Source organism: Castanea sativa, chromosome 10 (genome assembly GCF_040712315.1).
Source record: "Castanea sativa cultivar Marrone di Chiusa Pesio chromosome 10, ASM4071231v1".
Lineage (NCBI taxonomy): Eukaryota > Viridiplantae > Streptophyta > Magnoliopsida > Fagales > Fagaceae > Castanea > Castanea sativa.
The window spans coordinates 38,762,402-38,782,112 of NC_134022.1; the positions used below are offsets into that span (position 1 = coordinate 38,762,402).

Below are 19,711 nucleotides of genomic sequence, written 5' to 3' on the forward strand. Positions count from 1 at the left end.
TTACAATATTCCTTGTTGTTTTCAAGTGTTTGCAATCTTTGATTTGTCATTTAATCCTCAGACACTTCTAACCTGGGTTTCAAGTCCACACTTTACAAATTCATATTGTTTAAGGCTCATTGGGCCTGAGCCCGTAACTGTTCTTGGGGCTAGGTGCAATTGTGCACTTACAGTCTAATATAATCTACGTTGTTCATTCAAATATATATATATATATATATATATATATATATATATATATATATATATATATATATAATCTATGTTGTTATTATTATAGTTAATTTATATAAAAAAATTTCCTGTATTTAGATTTTGACATAAAATATGGCATAAAAAAAATTATATTATCTACTTAATATAACAAATACTACATTTTTTTTAATTTTATGTTTGTGATCTTTGACAATAAAACATTAAAAAAAAAATGCATTTACGAGAAACGTAAGAGGAACAGGGCTAAAGTATTGATATTTGAATATTTTAAAACATTTAATTGTATAATTTTTAAGCAATTCAATAACTAAATAATTATAAATAAATTTTATTTCTATCCATAATTGTAATCTTTTTACTGGATAGCATGTGCTTCAAAACTAGTTTTTATTTTTATTTTTTAAAAAACACTAGAAAATCTCATTCAACCAGAAATGCTGAGTGATCTGGTCCAGCTATGCGAAAGCTTGTGGGCTACTATTTGGGCTTGACTAGCATCACCCTTAATCACTGTGGGCCTCGACGAACAACATCGATCCTTGGTTCTTCTTCTACTCGTACAGCCCATACAGCCTCTCACCTTGCCTTATTGAGTCATTGATTCATCATCTCCACCGTGACTGGCAACTACCTCGCTGCCCCCGTCCAGAACTAGCCCCATATAGTCTCTCTTCAAATTAATCGGGCCTAGCTAGGTTGCATCTTGGTGTTATATTATTGAGTGGGAGGGCCTTAGACATTAATATTATTGCTAGCATGATTTTCTAAGAGTACTAATAATTTCTGGACGATTTGATCCTTTGGTTTCTCGCAATTACCCTCTCTTTGTCTTTTGTTTTTATTGCACAAGGTCGCTGTTCTATGTGGATTACGTGATTGTTATATTATTATATGTACCTACATAGCTGGCTGTTGTCCAGTTGCAAGCAGCTCTTTGTTTTTCTTTTCTATGTTCCCAGTTGATGATAATTGTCGTAGAACCAAAATTAACAAATACTACATAAATAGAACCAGTATTACATAAATATTTATAACCACTATTACATAATGTAGGCCTTCATAAGAGACCAGTTATTTACCTCATAAGTTGTTGTACATAAAAATACTGTAAAGTGAGTCACCAAATACATATATACCACAATCCATGTTCATACCTGGCAGCCAATAAACTTGAGCATATATGCATTCATGAATTTAGGCTTTAATAAGTTTCTGAGCATATACCCTTTCTGCCACACTCCTTCTCATGGGGTTCCTTGGACCCTTCCCATTCTCACATAAGAAGTTTCTCATTAGATCCCCAAGCATATCTGATAGATTATCGTTTAGCAGGTCCAAGTGACCATAGTCCTTAGTAACAAAATGGGCACATGGGGTTTTGCATTCATTGAAATACTGTTCGTGGTTAAAACCTTCTGGAGCAGATGCTTTTCCTAAAAAAAATTTCTTCGGACCCAAGCCAGTGCCAATTACTGTAACAGGAATTGAAATGCTCAAAGATCTAGGGACATTGGTGAGAATATAGGGTTCGAGTTGCCAATCTTCATTTCCTGCCACGGGGTCTATGCCTAGTAGAACTGAAAATTTTAACGAAGTGTTGGCATGTCCAAGTGCTAGTGCAAATGCCGCTTGTCCACCTCTGCTGTGGCCTGCTAGAGCAAGCTTGAGTAGGTTTGCTTCAACATTTTCAGGAAGCTGGGATTGGAGGCCATTGGATAACCAGTCTGTCACACTTGCCGCTAAGTCAATTTCTTTGGTTCCGCTTGGTGTTATAAATATGTTCGGTTCGTATAACTATAAAAGAAGATTACACAAACAGTTGGAGAGAGAGAGAGAGATCAGTAACAATTTGGAGGAGAACAACTTTTTAAGACCAGGATAGACTATTTTTCACCCTTTTTATTTTATTTTATTTTTTGTAAGGGTTGATATTATTTATTGGGACTAGAATAATGTCACTTTTATCTAACACCACTTTTGTTATACACCAACCATAAAAAGTCATATAAAAATTATGAAAAAATTGTTTTTCTTTGACGAAAACCACATTTTCGTCCCTATATTTTCATGCAATTTTCACTTTGATTCTTAACTTTTATTTTCACCGCTTTTAATCCCTATTCTGAAAAACACATTTCGTTTTTCTCCCTGTCGTTACATCAGAGACGAAAATTACACACGGGGTAAACAGAGTGCACTATTGAGCTGACGTGACCATTAAAAAAAAAAAATTTCACGTTAGCATCTAAATTAAAAAAAAATTAATTTATAAATTTTAACTAAATAAAAAAAATTAAAAACAGAATTAAAACCGAAAATTATATGAATTGAGATCTAAGTATGTTTTGAACAAAAACAACAAGAACACAAACCAAGATATAAGATCACAAACCTAGAAATTAAAAAAAAAATCAAATCAAATCAAAATAAACCAAAACCAAAATAAACATTATCACAATGAACTACCACACAATCAAAACCTTAGAACAAATTTTAATGAAACACTGAAAAAAATCCAAATTTTGAAGCAAAAACCTAGTATCGTTCAATGAGCATTTGGAGATTGTATTACTTATCAGCCTTAAGCTCCTGCACAGCATTAGGATTCTGCAAGAACACCACCAGATTAGGCGCCACCGCCTCCTCCAATGCCTTCAATCTCGCCACCACCTCCACCCTCCTGTCAATCATATCTACACACACAAGCACAAAACACAATCAAAAACCCTAACTTTCACACAGACATACACACACATATTGAGAGAGATGTGAAAAGGTGGGACCTTGTGGGACATCTTCGGTGTGGTAGAGGCTCTTGTACAAGGTTCGGTACGATTCATGGGGTTAGGTCATAGGTCACCATGATTATCTGGGGTTTTTTTTTTGATGGATTTTTTTTTTTTTTTTTTTTTTAATTTCTGGGTTTGTGATCTTGTATCTAGGTCTATGTTTTTGTTATTTTTGTTAAAGACACACTTAGATCTCAATTCATGTGATTTTTGGTTTTTAATTTTTTTTAATTTGGTTAAAATTAATAATTTTTTTATAAAAAATTTAGATGCTAACGTGACATTTTTATTATTATTTTAATGGCCACGTCAGCTCAACAGTGCACTCCATTTGCCATGTGTGCATTTTCTGTTTCTGATGTAACGGCAGAGACAAAAATGAGATGCGTTTTCTAGAATAGAGACTAAAAGCAGTGAAAATAAAAGTTAAACACCAAAATGAGAATCACGTAAAAATGTAAGAATGAAAACGTGGTTTTCGCCTTTTTCTTTTCTAGTTTAAGATAATTTACACCACTTTTAATAGTCAAATGTCTTACAGAAGATCTATTGCTTTCTTTAATATAATTTAGGCTAAATTATATCCTCTAACTTGACATATTATCAATTCAATTTTTTTAATTTTTTATTCAGTCTTTTAATATTAATATGTTTTCAATTTAGTCATTCCATCTCATTTCGTCCATTAGCAAAACTTGAAATTTCATTAGCCTATAGTTTTACATTATTAGATAACCCGCTTTTCCTTGCATATCATTCAGTTTGCATTTCTTCAAATACAAGTAAATTTTTGTGTAAATAGAAAGCTAATTATAAACTCACACGAGATTTTAGAAAATGTCAAAATCCTTATTATTTTATTTTCATATATATACTTCATTCCTTAAGGTGTTGATATAGATAGTAGATACCCTCCTATGACCACTTACATGAAAATAAAAATTAGACCAAAATACAATGGAAGATGATTCCATACCGTACCAGTCGGTACGATCGGTATTTATCGTACCAATGTGCACAACGGTACAAAAACGTAGGTGTTTCGTGTCGGTTAAAATACCGGTCATGCCAGACCCATTTTGGCCGTACTGGGAAATATAGCGGGTTTTGGCCAAAAATTAGATACCAGACTGGAGCAAAAAGCTGTTGATTTTAATGCACACAGTGACCCAAAAACGCTGTTGATCAACATTCTCGTGTGTGAGACTGGAAAGAGAGGTCTAGAAGCTGGCTAGCAGTGACAACATTCTCTTCATCTTGGCCTCACAATGGTGACAACGAAGCTAGCTGGAGGTGAACGGCACCACTAGCATTCATTGAGGCTACAAAACATAGTTGAAGCTTGATCTGCGAGTGAGGGAGAGAGAGATCAAATCTGAAAATGTGTGTTGACTGATGGGAAGAGATACCTGTGGTGGAGTAAAAAGTGAGAAACTGTGTGCGACTAGAGAGAGGCCTAGAGGTTTAAACTGTGTGAAGTGAAATGAGTAGTTGAAGTGAAGTTGATCAGAAGTTAACGTGTGTGGTGGAGTAAAAAACTAACAAAAGATACTTGAAAAATGTGAAAATTGAAAAGTATAAAAATTATTAAAAACTCACGTTAGCTTTTGAGTTCTTTGGCTTTGTCACCAACAAAATTTTTTAATTATTTTATTTGATTCTACCAAACTCATCTCACTTATTATCTATTTATCTCATCTAAACCTTTTTGTTGATTTTCTTTTTTTTTTGGTCTTATTTTTTTTAATAAACTTATAAGCTTAAATAATTTAACTGCTTAACAAATTAACTTTTACTAAATAATTAAATTTATAAAAATATACAAATAATATTGAACTTTTAAATTTATTAATATATATATATATATATTATTTTTTAAATATAGCAGATGATCCTATAATTTGCGTCAACTTAATTATTTGTATTATTTGTTTTCTTTGTATGCAATGATCAATTAAGTTTTTTTGCTTTTTATATTGTGTGTGTGTGTGTGTGTTTTTTTTTTTTTTGTATGCAATGAGCAATTGAAGTAATGTTTTCTGGTAAACATGGATTTTTGAGGTAATGTTTTATGGTAAATAGAGATTGTGTGTGTGTGTGTATTAAATATATAAAATAGTGGTAAACCCTATACGGTACACTGGTATTGACTGGTACCTGAAATATATCGTACCGCTGGCCAAATTGATAAAGCCTCTAGTACGGTATTGACTTCCTTGAAAATACCCATATTCTAAATTAAAATCTTATCCAAAATCATAGACAATGTTTACTAACTTAACTTGTTATAAAATAAAATTAATACTCCCAAAGGCAAAGGGGATAGTTATCATTTCTAAAATTAAATATGATGAAAGTCTATGATATTTCTTGAAATCTCAAGAAAGGTTCGCATGATTTATCATAAATTTTTATATAAAATGTGGTTAACTTAGGAAATTGTTCCTTAAATTATTATTATAGGTTTTATTTAAATTTTATCCGTGAATCAATTGCCTCCATTTAGTCCTTAAAGCTTTAATAATATCTCAATTTCACCTTTTTTAATAAAACACACATTAGAAATTAATTTTAGTTGAAACAAACGCAGCCTAAGGTTTGTCCCATAATCCAATGATGCAAAAATTTTGAGAAGTACGAAATAGAAAAGAAATAAACCGAGAAGGTGACTCATATCCATGTTGCAACTCTTGGGAAACGGAAATGAAAACATAGTTTACGTTTGTATGAAATCTTTAGTGGTGGTGCGACGATGAAGGCAAAAATACAATTAATTTTTCATTTGGTGCTTCAATATATAGCTAGCTCACAATCACTTGTTAATTTTCTAATTCTAAAAAATAAAGCTAATTTGTTATGAGGACCAATTTGCTGCTTCAAAATACATACCATATATAAAAAAAATAAATAAATAAAAAAAGAACAAGAGCTTAACTCAAATAATGTATTCGAATTATATATACCTGAGGAGCAACGACTATAAAACCATGAGAGGATATGTGTTCAAGGAGCTGAGAATAAAATCTGTTACGAAGGAGGAAGCCATGATGAAACAAGATGACAGGGTATTGGCCACTAGTAGTTGGCGTAACAATATAAGCACTGGTTTTGAAGGTGAGCTATGGTTTGATGTCTGATGATGCCGAAAATATCACCAGTGAGTTCTAAGCACTCCTCAAACGAAAGCAACACCTGCAAAAGTAAAACGAAGAACCTAGAAGAGAGCACCGGTGTGGTGTCGGCCGAATACCCTCCGAAGGTCAAGTTAGAATCTTGTTCCTTTAACCCTAGAGTGCTAGAGTTAAGAATATTATGCGTACCTTCATACCTAGGGTTTCTGGGGTATTTATATTGAGTAGAATTACCTTTCTTTAAGGATACAACTTCCTTCTCAAGTTCCTTTCCATATAGGAGTCTTCCCAAACGTGCGTCGCAAGAAGTCCAAATATACACGTTTGCGTGGGGATAAAGCAAAGGCTTATCCGAAATGTATCAAACGACATGCCACGTGGCAGCCATAATTAATTTATACAGGACGGATATTCAGCAACACCCAACCGTCATAGCTGGGTCACTCATGGTGTCGACCCGTCATCTCTGTCCATCCATTTACTATTTTTATCCCCTTCAGTTGCCCCCTTCAGTCCTTGGATCCGTCCTTATATTCTGACGGATCCATGGAATGACTAAAAGCAATGTATTAAATGGGGACGGCCTTGGCATACCATGACGGACGACACGTGGCCTGTATTTCTGACGAAGAGCACGTGGCCCTCGTGGATTGGCTATTTCCCCAAAACGAGGCGTCGCTTCGTATTCCGTGCCCTCTGTTCTATAAAAAGCCAGATTTTTCTCTCCTCATTTTATCCTCATATCAAAAACTTGCGAGCGAGAGCACAACCGTCATAACAATCGTGTCTTCCCGCCATTTCGGAGATCCGTCCGTCGCTACTCGTCCGAAAACCGTCTCAATCCGGTATGTGTTACAAACCTTTCTCCGTCTTTCTCTGAATTTCACTATTTTAAGTATATGTACTTTCTTTAGAACCGTCGGTATCTTAGGTTATACCGTCATAAATGTAGGTAATGTCTAGTGCGTCCAGTAATCAGTCGTTTGCCCGCGAGGGGGCGGGCTACGATGAAAAGTTTACGTCAGGTCCAAGAGATCCTGACACTTCTAGTGAAGAGAGGAATTCGTCAAGTACCTCTTCTTCCCTTGACGGTGGTATAGAGACAGAGAGTTCAGAGTCGTCCAGTAGTAGCTTGGACGGCGTTGATCCCCCCGTCCAGTCAATAATTGGCCCAGATGGCCTTAGGGAATTCGTCATGCTGCCTCTCTGGACGGTAAATGATTTTAGGTCGTCCATGACTGAATCCCAACTCAACTCACTTAGGACCAAGTATCAAATACCGGATAACATCCGTCTGCGTCTTCCCAAAAAAGCCGAGAAATGCTACTACAAGGGAGTAGACGGTGTTGGGATCTACGAGCAAGCTTTAAAGGCGGGGCTCAGGTTTCCATTAAGTTCTCTTCACCGTCGACTTCTTCAATACCTTGGTCTGTCCGTCACCCAAATCTCCCCCAATGCCTGGAGAGTGTTCATTGGGGTTGAGGTTTTGTACGGGGCAATGTCTGACGGTTCCCGAAGGTTGACGGTGGAAGAATTTTTCCATTGTTACCGTCCGACAGAGATTGTTAAGTCCAAGGGGATGTATAGCTTCGCAGCTAGAAGTCCTTTATTGAGGCTCGTCAGTGACACTCCAGACTCGAACAGAGACTGGAAGAGCCGTTACTTCTTTTTAGAAGGGGACGAATGGATGTGTCATCCAGGAGATGTAACTAATATGCCCGTCGACACAACATGGGGCATAATGCCTCCGTCGGGTATGTGTATCCCTTTTGCTTCCGTCCAGTCTTTGAAGTTTGTTTTCATTTTTTCTTTTAGGCCTAACCGTCCTTTATTGCAGCGCGGGACCGTCCACAAGTTGATTTGGAGCAGTGGAATTTTCTGGAGAAAATCTTCAACAAAACAAAATTGCAAGAGAGGACTTGGGCTCAACTCGTCACACTCGACACGCTTCACTGGTATTGTGACGGACCAGAACCTTCATCCGCTGCCCGTCAATACGATAACAGAATTCGAAAACGTAAGTCCATCAACATTATACCCGTCTTTAATTTTTCTCTTATTTTACTTTTATTTTTCCCTTCTCATCCGTCTTTGATTTACAGAGATGGACGCCGCCAGGAGGAAAGCATTCATTAAGCAACAGGCGGCGAAGAAAAAACAAGAGGGAGGTCAAACAAAGGGGACGGTCCCTCCTGTACCGTCAAAACGGATTCAAGTTGAAAAAACGGACCGTCCTCCCAAGAAGCAAAAGACCTCTGAACCCGTCGTGGCCTTGGAGGCAGAGAAGACAGTTGTCAAGCATGGAAAAGGAAAGGGCTTTATGAAAGGCCCAGAAGGAGAGAAACCACCCGTCCTCTTCCGGGAGGATTCTAGCTACGCCCTGGAGAAGATGTCGTCTATGCTGACAGCTGACGACTATGCAGACCTTGGCAACCATTCAACGGAGGCGATGGGTGAGACGGGTCTTTTCACCCTTGCACAGGTAATCTTGAATCCGTCTAGTATTGTTGCTAAGTTTCTTCACATCCGTCATGACATTGTACTTTGCTTTCAGGCCATGGTGATGATGAAAGGGCTTCTTGGCCGTTGTCTCAATCACGAGACATCTATGGACCGTCTGAGAAAGAAAGGCAAGACGATGGAGGATGAACTGCACGAGTTGAAGACCTACAAGATCAATATGGACAGAAAGCTCAAATGCTCGGAGCAGGTCAGAGAGGAGGTGGAAAAGGAGAACGGGCATCTTCGTGAGATATTGAAGGACAAGGAGAAGCAGCTGACGGAGACAACATCCAAGCTTCACAACGCGAAGGAGATGGCCATTCTAGAATACCGGGATTCTGAACTCCTTCTGACGGAGCTGGGGAGCTCCTTTGCTGACGGGTTCGATGACGCCATCCGTCAGGTGAAGTCATCGTACCCTGACCTGGACGTATCCCATATATCCATTGACGCCCAAGGGCAAACGCTTGCACAATCCGTCCGTTCAGAAAGTACAGAAGAAGTATTTGCCGTCGCTGCTCCAGCCGACGAAGGCGAAGTTCCACCTCCTAGCCAGCCAAATGACGGTCCAATGGTCGAGAACTCTCCTCCTAAGGATGAATAGGACACTTGCTTTTTGTAAAAGTTTTTACCGTTGTAAGAGAACTTTGTTTAATCCGTCATTTGTAATTTTAACTTTGATTTATCGAATCTTTTATTGCATGTTGCTTGCTCATTATCCGTCGTACTTTCAGTTAACCCGTCCACTTGATGAATGGCCTTTCAAATGTATTTTTGCTAACCGTTCATTTTTCGAACTAGATTTCTTTCTCTTTGGGTGATCCGTCCACTTTGTGGACGTGTAGGTTTCTCACCCTGTGGGTGATCCGTCCACTTTGTGAACTTTAGGTTTTTCACCCTTTGGGTGATCCGTCCAGTTTGTGGACTCGTAAATTTCTCACCCTGTGGGTGATCCGTCCATTTTGTGGACTTGTAGGTTTCTCACCCTTTGGGTGATTCGTCCACTTTGTGGACTTGTAGGTTTCTCACCCTTTGGGTGATCCGTCCACTTTGTGGACTTGTAGGCTCTTCACCCTTTGGGTGATCCGTCCACTATGTGGACTTGTAGGTTCTTCACCCTTTGGGTGATCCGTCCACTATGTGGACTTGTAGGTTCTTCACCCTTTGGGTGATCCGTCCACTATGTGGACTTGTAGGTTTTCATCAGCATGCATTTATTTAAAAAATTCCTCCCATAAGTTCAATAAACCAAATTGTTCATGAAAAAGAAAAGCTGTCTAAAGAGTAAAAACTACAACTGTCTAAAACTAAACTGAAAAGTAAGGCAGCCTAGGTGTTGTGACTGCTGCACTATTGGTAGTACTTCTTCAGGTGCTCCGTGTTCCAGGGATGGCTCAACTTCTTTCCGTCTAATGTCTCCAAGTAGTACGTTCCCTTCCTGTGCCATGAAATGATTCGGTACGGGCCTTCCCAGTTGGGACCCAGCTTTCCCAGGGATGCATCTTTCGTAGCGCCAAGCACTTTTCGTAACACTAGATCTCCGACTTTGAAGTCCCGGTGCCGAACCTTAGAATTGTAGTGTTTCACCATCATGTCCTGGTACCGCGCCAGTCTTTGAGCCGCCGTTGCCCTGACTTCGTCAACAAGGTCAAGCTCTAGACGTAATGCTTCAGCATTCTCATTCTCGTCATAGCTTTCCACGCGGTAGCTCGTCAAACCTACTTCTGCCGGTATGAGGGCTTCAGCACCAAACGCCAATCGAAACGGTGTTTCTCCCGTTGGCGTTCTTGCCGTCGTTCTGTACGCCCATAAGACACTTGGTAACTCGTCCGGCCATATGCCCTTTGCCCCCTCGAGCCGGGTCTTGATGATCTTTAACAAGGACCGGTTCGTGACTTCAACTTGTCCATTAGCCTGTGGATGAGCGGGTGACGAATAGTGATTCTTGATTCCTAGCTGAGAACAAAAGTCTCGGAACGCATCGTTGTCGAATTGCTTCCCATTGTCCGACACGAGTACTCTCGGGATCCCATATCGGCAGATAATATTTCTCCATACAAAGTTGCGAATATTTTTCTCCGTGATTGTAGCAAGAGCTTCTGCTTCCACCCATTTGGTGAAGTAGTCGATTCCTACTACCAGGAACTTCAGTTGTCTTGCAGCCATTGGAAATGGACCCATGATGTCCAATCCCCATTGTGCGAACGGCCATGGGGCCGTCATGGGTGTGAGTTCCTCTGTTGGCTGCCTAATAAGATTGCCGAACCGTTGACACTTATCGCAGGCTCTCACGTAAATATGGGCATCCTTCTGCATTGTCGGCCAATAATACCCAGCTCTGAGTAGCTTGTGTACCAGAGACCTCGATCCTGAGTGGTTTCCACAAATCCCTTCATGAACTTCCCTCATTACATAATCTGCTTCGTCATGGCCTAGGCATCTTAGATATGGTCGGGAGAATCCTCTTTTGTAGAGGATGCCTTTGATTAGTATGAATCGGGCAGCTCTAACCTTCAGTTTCCTAGCTTCTTCCTTCCCGTCTGGAAGCTTCCCGTCCTTGAGGTATGTCACAATTGGAATCGTCCAATCGTCTTCAGTGGTTAACTCCTGCACCTGAACGTTATCTAGCAACGACGAATATTGGACAAAGGATAATACCTGTTCTGGGATAACCATAGGTTCGGCCGAAGCAGCCTTTGCAAGTCGATCCGCTTCTTGGTTCTCTTCTCTCGGGATTTGAGTTATTGTGAATTGGAGGTCATTAGTTCGACCCTTCACTTCTCCGAGGTACTTTCTCATTCGTTCACTCCTGCAATCATAACTCCCATTAACTTGGCTAGCTACGATTTGGGAATCGGAGTATACCACTGCCTTCCTGGCCCCAGCCGCTATTGCAAGCTCCAATCCCGCCATCAGGGCCTCATACTCCGCTTCATTATTCGTAGTAGGGAACTCCAGACGGATCATACATTCAATCTTATCTCCTTCTGGGGTATGGAGTACAACTCCGACTCCTCCCGCATGCTTATTGGAGGATCCGTCTGTGTGAATTCTCCATGTGGGCTCCTCTGCTGCCCCCTGCTCCTCATGTGTAGTGAACTCCGCAATAAAGTCCGCCAATATTTGTCCTTTCACAGCTGTTCGTGGCCGGTATTGGATATCGTACTCGCTCAGCTCGATTGCCCACAAGGCCATCCGTCCAGCGGCTTCAGGATTGTTCATTGCTCTCCGCAATGGTTGATCCGTCAGGACTATTATTGCGTGTGCTTGAAAATACGGTTTCAGTTTTCGGGCTGCAGTTACAAGCGCGAAGGCGAGTTTTTCCATCCGTGGGTACCTTTCCTCTGCGCCTCGTAGCGCCCGGCTTACAAAGTAGACGGGCTTCTGTACCTTCCTTTCTTCTCTAATGAGAGCCGCACTTACCGCTGCCGACGAGACAGCCAGGTACAGGAATAATTCCTCCCCTGGCGTAGACGGGCTTAGCAACGGTGGGGCACAGAGATATGCCTTCAACTCTTCAAATGCTCTTTGGCATTCGTCCGTCCATTCAAAAGATCTCCTTAGCGTCCTAAAGAAAGGGAGACACTTGTCTGTTGCTCTTGATACAAACCTATTCAAGGCTGCTATCTTCCCTGTCAGGCTTTGCACTTCCTTCACTGTCCTTGGAGGAGCTAGATCCATTATTGCTTTTACTTTCTCGGGGTTGACCTCGATGCCCCGCTGGGACACCATGAACCCTAAGAACTTTCCAGCAGTTACTCCGAATGTGCATTTGCTTGGGTTCAGCTTCATTTTGTACGTTCGAAGAGTGTCGAAAGTCTCCTGGAGGTCCCTCAGATGATCCGACACTTTTACGCTTTTTACCAACATGTCATCTACGTAGACTTGGACGTTTCGGCCAATCTGGTGCTCGAACATCTTGTTCATTAATCTTTGGTATGTGGCTCCTGCATTCTTGAGCCTGAATGGCATCACCTTATAGCAAAAAAGCCCTTGACTCGTCACGAATGATGTCTTCTCTTGATCTGTCTTCTCCAACTTAATTTGGTTGTACCCCGAGAAGGCGTCCATGAAGCTCAACAACTCATGTTTTGCGGTTGAGTCGACTAAGGCGTCAATCCGTGGGAGCGGGTAACTGTCTTTAGGGCATGCTTTGTTCAGATCCGTGAAATCAACGCACATTCTCCACTTCCCATTTGACTTTTTGACCATTACCACGTTCGCCAGCCAGTCTGGGTAGTACACCTCTCGTATGAAGTTCGCTTCTCGTAGCTTCCGCACTTCCTCTGCTGCGGCCCGATCTCGCTCAGGGGCAAACACGCGTTTCTTTTGTCGGACTGGGGGGAAGGAGGGTGATACATTCAATTTATGAACTATGACAGCTGGATCTATTCCCGGCATGTCGTCATGGCTCCATGCGAACACATCTTGGTTCTCTTTGAGGAACGTTAAAAGCGCATGTCGAATCAGTTGGTCGACCGAGGTTCCTATCCTGGTGGTTCGATCAGGCCTTGAATCATCTAGTTGGACTTCTTCCAATGTCTCCACGGGTTCTGCCATTATTCTCTGTTCTTCGATGCTCATTGTCTGTACAGGGTCATCCATCTCCATCATGGCCACGTAGCATTCCCTCGCAGTTACTTGATTTCCGCGTAGTTCTCCAACCCCATGTTCAGTGGGAAACTTGATCATCAGATGGTAGGTTGAAGTGATGGCTTTCCATGCGTTGAGTGTAGGTCGTCCGAGTATGGCGTTGTATGCTGAAGAACAATCCACCACTAGAAAGGAGACATTTTTAGTTATTTGTCGTGGGTAGTCTCCTACCGTCACCTCCAATGTGACGGATCCTAAAGGATGGACTCGGGTTCCCCCAAAGCCGACGAGGGGCGCGCGTGCCGGGATCAGGCGCTCCTTTGCAATCCCCATCTGCTGGAACGCAGGATAGTAAAGGATGTCTGCTGAGCTCCCGTTGTCTACTAGAACTCGGTGGACGTTGAAATCCCCTACCTGGATGCTAACCACAAGCGCGTCGTCATGGGGGTGGTGAAGGCGCCGGGCCTCGTCTTCAAAAACTCGATGCTGGAGCCGTTTCGCCGTATTTTTTCTAATGAAGGTCCCGTCGATTGGACACTTTGTACCGTCCGTAAATAAGTCTTTCTGGCCTTCTTGGACGATCCTACTGAAGCGTTGCCCCCCATTATCATCCGTATGTCTGTTACCGGTGGTCTGGGACGCTCGTTTTCCCGTCTAGGATTCTGCTCCTGAGGATGATCAGTTCTTTCCTTCCTCACGAACCTTTGCAACCTTCCTTGCCTTATAAGGGCTTCAATCTGTTGTTTCAAATCAAAACAATCCGTCGTATCATGGCCGTGGTCCCGGTGAAAGCGGCAATATCTATCTCTCGACCTCTTGTTCGGATCTCCCTTCAACTTACCCGGGAATGTCAAGCTTCCTTCATCTTTGATTTGCATTAGTACTTGGTCAATTGGGGCTGTGAGGGGGGTGAAACTTGTGAACCTCCCTGAAGGCGGTTTGGGTCTCCGGTCTTCTCGTCGATCTCTGGTTCTAGCCACTTTTCGTCCGTTATCTGGTTTCATATCTTCCTCTCTCTCCCTTTTCTTTGGTTTGTAGTCTTCTCTGGCCAGCAAGGCATCCTCCGCGTTCATATACTTCGTCGCCCTGTAATAGACATCGGACATAGTCTTTGGGTCATTCTTACATAGGGAAAATAAGAACTTACCCTCTTGTAACCCGTTTGTGAATGCTGCCACAAGTGTCTTGTCGTCGGCCTCGTCTATCGAGAGGGATTCCTTATTAAAGCGGGCTATATAAGACCTTAAAGTCTCACCCTCTCGTTGTTTAATTCCCAATATACATGCAATAGACCTCTTGTGCCGATGACTTCCAATGAAGTGTGACACGAACGGGGCACCTAATTCCTTAAAAGTGCCGATGGAATTAGGCGTCAACTTGCTGTACCAATCCCTCGCAGGCCCTTTCAAGGTGGTGAGGAAAGCCCTGCACATGATCTCGTCCGGTACACCCTGAAGATGCATTAGAGTTCTGAAAGACTCCAGGTGATCCAACGGGTCCTTGGATCCGTCATAGTTTTCCACATGGGGCATTTTAAACTTCGAAGGGACGGGGTATGAATTCACCAACGCTGTGAATGGTGAATCCGTTCTATGGACTAGGTCGTCCCGCATTGCTGGATACCCTTCCCTTAAGGGCGTTCATCATGGCATCCATACGTTCCCTCATCTCCTGCATCTCGGTGGCTATGTGGGTCGGCACTGTTTCTAAAGCAAGTGGTGGATTGGTTTCTTGTCGCTCGGGTCTAGTCGGAGCGTTGCTGCCCTCAGGTCTTTCCACGTTCCTTCCTTCGGGGCTAGCGCCCTCTTGATCTTCCTGTGGTGCACTTTGATTTGCGGTTATTTGCCGCAACTGTTCTTCCAAATCATGATTTTGCTTAGTGAGGCGCTCAACCGCCGCCGCAAGCGTTTGGACCTGCCTTTCCAAAGCGGTGGCACGTGGTTCGTCGCCTTGATTGTTGTTCGTCGCCATCGATCGGGTGAGTGCCATGCAACTCTTTGTCTCAGGGATAGAGCGAGGCTAAAAATAATCAGAAGATTTTCTTCCTCTTTCCCACAGACGGCGCCAACTGATGATGCCGAAAATATCACCAGTGAGTTCTAAGCACTCCTCAAACGAAAGCAACACCTGCAAAAGTAAAACGAAGAACCTAGAAGAGAGCACCGGTGTGGTGTCGGCCGAATACCCTCCGAAGGTCAAGTTAGAATCTTGTTCCTTTAACCCTAGAGTGCTAGAGTTAAGAATATTATGCGTACCTTCATACCTAGGGTTTCTGGGGTATTTATATTGAGTAGAATTACCTTTCTTTAAGGATACAACTTCCTTCTCAAGTTCCTTTCCATATAGGAGTCTTCCCAAACGTGCGTCGCAAGAAGTCCAAATATACACGTTTGCGTGGGGATAAAGCAAAGGCTTATCCGAAATGTATCAAACGACATGCCACGTGGCAGCCATAATTAATTTATACAGGACGGATATTCAGCAACACCCAACCGTCATAGCTGGGTCACTCATGGTGTCGACCCGTCATCTCTGTCCATCCATTTACTATTTTTATCCCCTTCAATGTCTCCACTTTTTTGGATGTAAAAGGAAATTTTCCTTGAGAAAAAACAGTTGTTGTAGCCAAAGCTGGTTTAGCTTCCAATTGTGCCTTGGTTTCACTTAGTGTTGGTTTTGTGTGTATTTGTGATTCTAGAAGAGATTCAAGGATAGAACGCATTTTATAGGGAAAAGTTAGCCGATGCTTTAGAATTTTAAAAATATTGATTTAGGAAATATTTTTTAAAAAATTTATAAGAAAGAAAAAATAAATAATTTTTTGACAATTTTTAAATATTTTTTATAAAAGTGGTATCAAAATTTTCCTAAAATGATGTATTAACAAATACTCTAAAAACTAATTGGTGATGAATCTCTGATGGTTGTATAAGAGATCTGGGATTCAATCCCCGCCTACACCAAAAACTGATTGGTGTCTTGGTCTGATGATAAAGAACGATTATCGGGAACGGACGCCATAGATTGAAACTCTCTCTAAAAAAAAAAAAAAAAACTCTAAAATGATCCATTTACTGGATCCTATTTTATAATGTTTGGAAAGTTGGCTTTTTAAAAAAAAAAATTTTATTTCTTTATTTATTATCTCTTTGGTCGAAATACCTTGGTTAGGTTAGACCATTAACTGCATAGAGAGGGCACATCATTTAATGAAGTACTTGCAAAGGTTATAGATTTGTAAGTTATAGTCAATTTAAGGGAAAAGAAGTCGTTGGTAAAATTCCTTTGTTGGGTTTTCTTAGCTTCTCCTAAGAAAGACCACATCACTTAACTTGAGAACAAATTTTTACAATTTCCTCCAGTGAATTGTAATTAGATTATATTACTTATACATGAAAATTCCATTGGTACTTACAAAAAATAAAAATATTTATGTATCTTTTATCATAAATTGACATTAAAATATGTTGTGAAATTGATTGTGTTTCAAAAAAAAAAAAAATTCATTTATACTTGCACATTCGAATTTACTAGAAAGTAGAAAGTCATATACCTACCAGATTAAGTGTGCAAAAGATTCAAAATAAAAATGATAACTTCATAATTTGGTTATAATTTGGGGTATTTACAAATATTATCCTTGTACTTACGTCAATGTTAATGTGATCCTTGGACCTGCACATTAAGTTCGTAACAAATTAGGCCGTTAGTCGGTATTGTCAATTAAAATTAACCTATTTAATTACACAATATATGAGTCTCGACAAAAAAAAAAACACACACACACACACAATATATACTTGATAATATTGACTTTTCTAAATTAAAAAAATTCAAATTACAACTGGTTTAATTTTACCAATATTTTTACCTTTTTCTTAGAAGGTTGATTTCTCATGTCCTCAACATTCTAGAAATTAGTGATCTAAAGAGCATTAAGGGCTTGTTGGTAACGTTGTATGAACAACAGTTTTCGTTGTTTAAACAACACAACATGTATTTCACAACACTTTTTTCACTCACACGTATTTTTATAACACTTAAACAAAGTTGCTAGAACAACATTAGCAAACGCGCCATAACTCTCTCTAGCCTCCATTGTCTTCTTATCTCTTTAAAGTTGAAACTCAAAACCCTCCTTCACAGCATAGCTATCAAATTGCTAAGTCTAACTATATCCTGTGCTTTATGTCCCACTATAACAACGGAAAATTCTTGTATGATCCAATCTCAAGAAATCTATGTGTCACGAGACTAGGTTAGGAGATACTCTCTCCTACAACAACTTTTTTTTTTTTTTTTTTGAGTTCAACTACACACCCCAGGCCCCAACTGGACCAATGAGAATCGATTAGATCCCAAATATGAGGATCCACATTTAGTGCATGCTTTTTATTATTATTATTATAGAAAATTTAACAAAAGCTTTAAGGCATTGATTTAGCAATTATTTTTAGAGAACTTTTTATAGAAAAAAGCAATTGATTTTTTTGATAGCTTTTAATATTTCCTACGAATGTAATATTAAAACTTTCATAAAATTGTCAATTAACAAATGCCTTAAGTTCCTATAAAAATATAATGCCTTTTTAATTCTTTTAAATGAAAGTAAATGCCTACCCATTAATTGAGAAATTTATTTTCTTTCCACCGAGACTTTGGGTAGTTGGGTATGAGAGAAGTTATAACACACTTAATCAAAATGTAAAATGTAAGATCTTCTAGAAAAAAAAAAAATCAAAATCAAAATATAAGGGTATGTTTGGTAACTGTTTTTTCCCCTTATTTTTTGTTTCTAAATAATTTTCTATTTTTGAGATTAAAAAACTTGTTCGGCAATCCGAAATAGACTGAAAATAATTTTTTTTTTCTTTTCAAAACTCAATTTGTGAAGGAAACTAAAAACATGCAAAAGACTGTTTTCAGTTTTTATTTTTCAAAAGTCAATAAAAACACACTTTTAAGTTAATGAGTTAGTATTAGAGTTCAAATCTTAGTAGCAAACATATTTTTGTATATTCTATTTTTTTTCTTCAGAAAACTTTTTTTTTTAATTTTAATTTCAACTAACCAAATATGTTTTTTATTTCAAAAATACAAGAAATTTTTTTTCTTTGTATTCCTGAAAATAATTTTTTGAAAATAGAAAACAAAAGCTATTACCAAATATAACCTAAGATTCCCACTATGTTTATTTTCATTTTCTACAATCATTAATTATCCAAAGGGAAAATATTTGCATACTAGTATGCAATAATTGTTGCATAATGGATCATGTGACAGTACAAAGAAAGCAACATATGTCCAAGGGCCCACCTGATCATGTACAATATGCAATAATTGTTGTATAATGGGTTATGTGACAGCAAAAAGAAAGTAATATATGTCCAAAGGCCAACCTAATCATGTGCAATTTACATGATCGGGTGCAATGCACATGATCAGGTTAGCCCTTGACACATGTTACTTTCTTTTTGCTACTACATAACTCATTATGTAACAATTTCTGCATACTACGTATCTTTCCCTTATCCAAATTACAACACACTTAATCAAAATGTATGACTCTTGCTATGTTTATTTTCATTTTCTATAGGTGTGTGTGTTTGTTTCTAAAAAAAAAAAAAAAACACAATTAATTAAAATGTCAGACTCCAATTTTCTTTTCAATCACCCACCTACCACTCTATAGAGTGCTTGAGTTGCCTTTTCTTTTATCCAAATGTATTCTCCACTTAGTGGTGGTTTTAGGAATTTTTTTCTAGGGTGGCTAGCTATTAAGAAATTTAAATTATACAAAATGTAATTAAAGAGAACTTCATATATTGACAAAAAAAAGCGCACATACATGAAGTCTTACAATTACCTTCTACAAATTTTATTATTTTGAAATTATTGCATGATATTCTTGTACAATTTTAGTCCACTTAAAACACAATCAGATTAACCTAGTTATTTAGTCAAGTGATTAACTTAGGTAAATTATGCAGTTCTAGGTTAACACATATAAATCATATCATGTAAAGCAGCGGAAAAATAAAGAACACAATGATATGATGACCCAGGAAAATCAAACCAGTAAAAAACCTAGGGAGGATTTAACCTAGCTATCTTCAAGGTAAACCGAATCCACTATGAAAGAATTGAAATTTACACAATAGCGACTTAGACCACTAACATCCTATTGCTATCTCGAGTAGGAAACTTACTACTATGACCACGTGATAGTTTCGAGTTCACGGACTACTTCTTTCTTAAATTTTCAGCAATCACAAGCACTCCCGCTTGTATATCTTTAAACTCTTGAATTTGCAACTGAATTGATCATCAAGTTCTTGACATAATCTTGATCCTTGATAACCTTAAGTATGTGTGAAGACAAACACCTCTAGATCTCACAAAAGATTCATATACATAGTATAAAGAGCCACAACAACCACACTAAAAACGTGGTTAGGGTTTTCTCTTTTATACCTAGGG

At 39.3% G+C, this 19,711-nt stretch overlaps 1 protein-coding gene and 1 pseudogene across 1 annotated transcript; one reads left to right on the plus strand and one right to left on the minus strand.

Moving 5' to 3' along the window:
• Window positions 1–1,113: 1,113 nt before the first annotated feature.
• LOC142612500 (chlorophyllase-1-like) lies at window positions 1,114–7,333 on the minus strand (annotated as a pseudogene).
• A 1,184-nt stretch (window positions 7,334–8,517) lies between these two features.
• Window positions 8,518–9,293, plus strand: LOC142614060 (uncharacterized). Its single transcript, XM_075786595.1, has 2 exons — window positions 8,518–8,618; window positions 8,691–9,293. Exons 1-2 carry the CDS (start codon window positions 8,526–8,528, stop codon window positions 9,240–9,242), a joined length of 645 nt encoding a protein of 214 aa, XP_075642710.1. The 5' UTR covers window positions 8,518–8,525; the 3' UTR covers window positions 9,243–9,293.
• The last annotated feature ends 10,418 nt before the right edge of the window (window positions 9,294–19,711 follow it).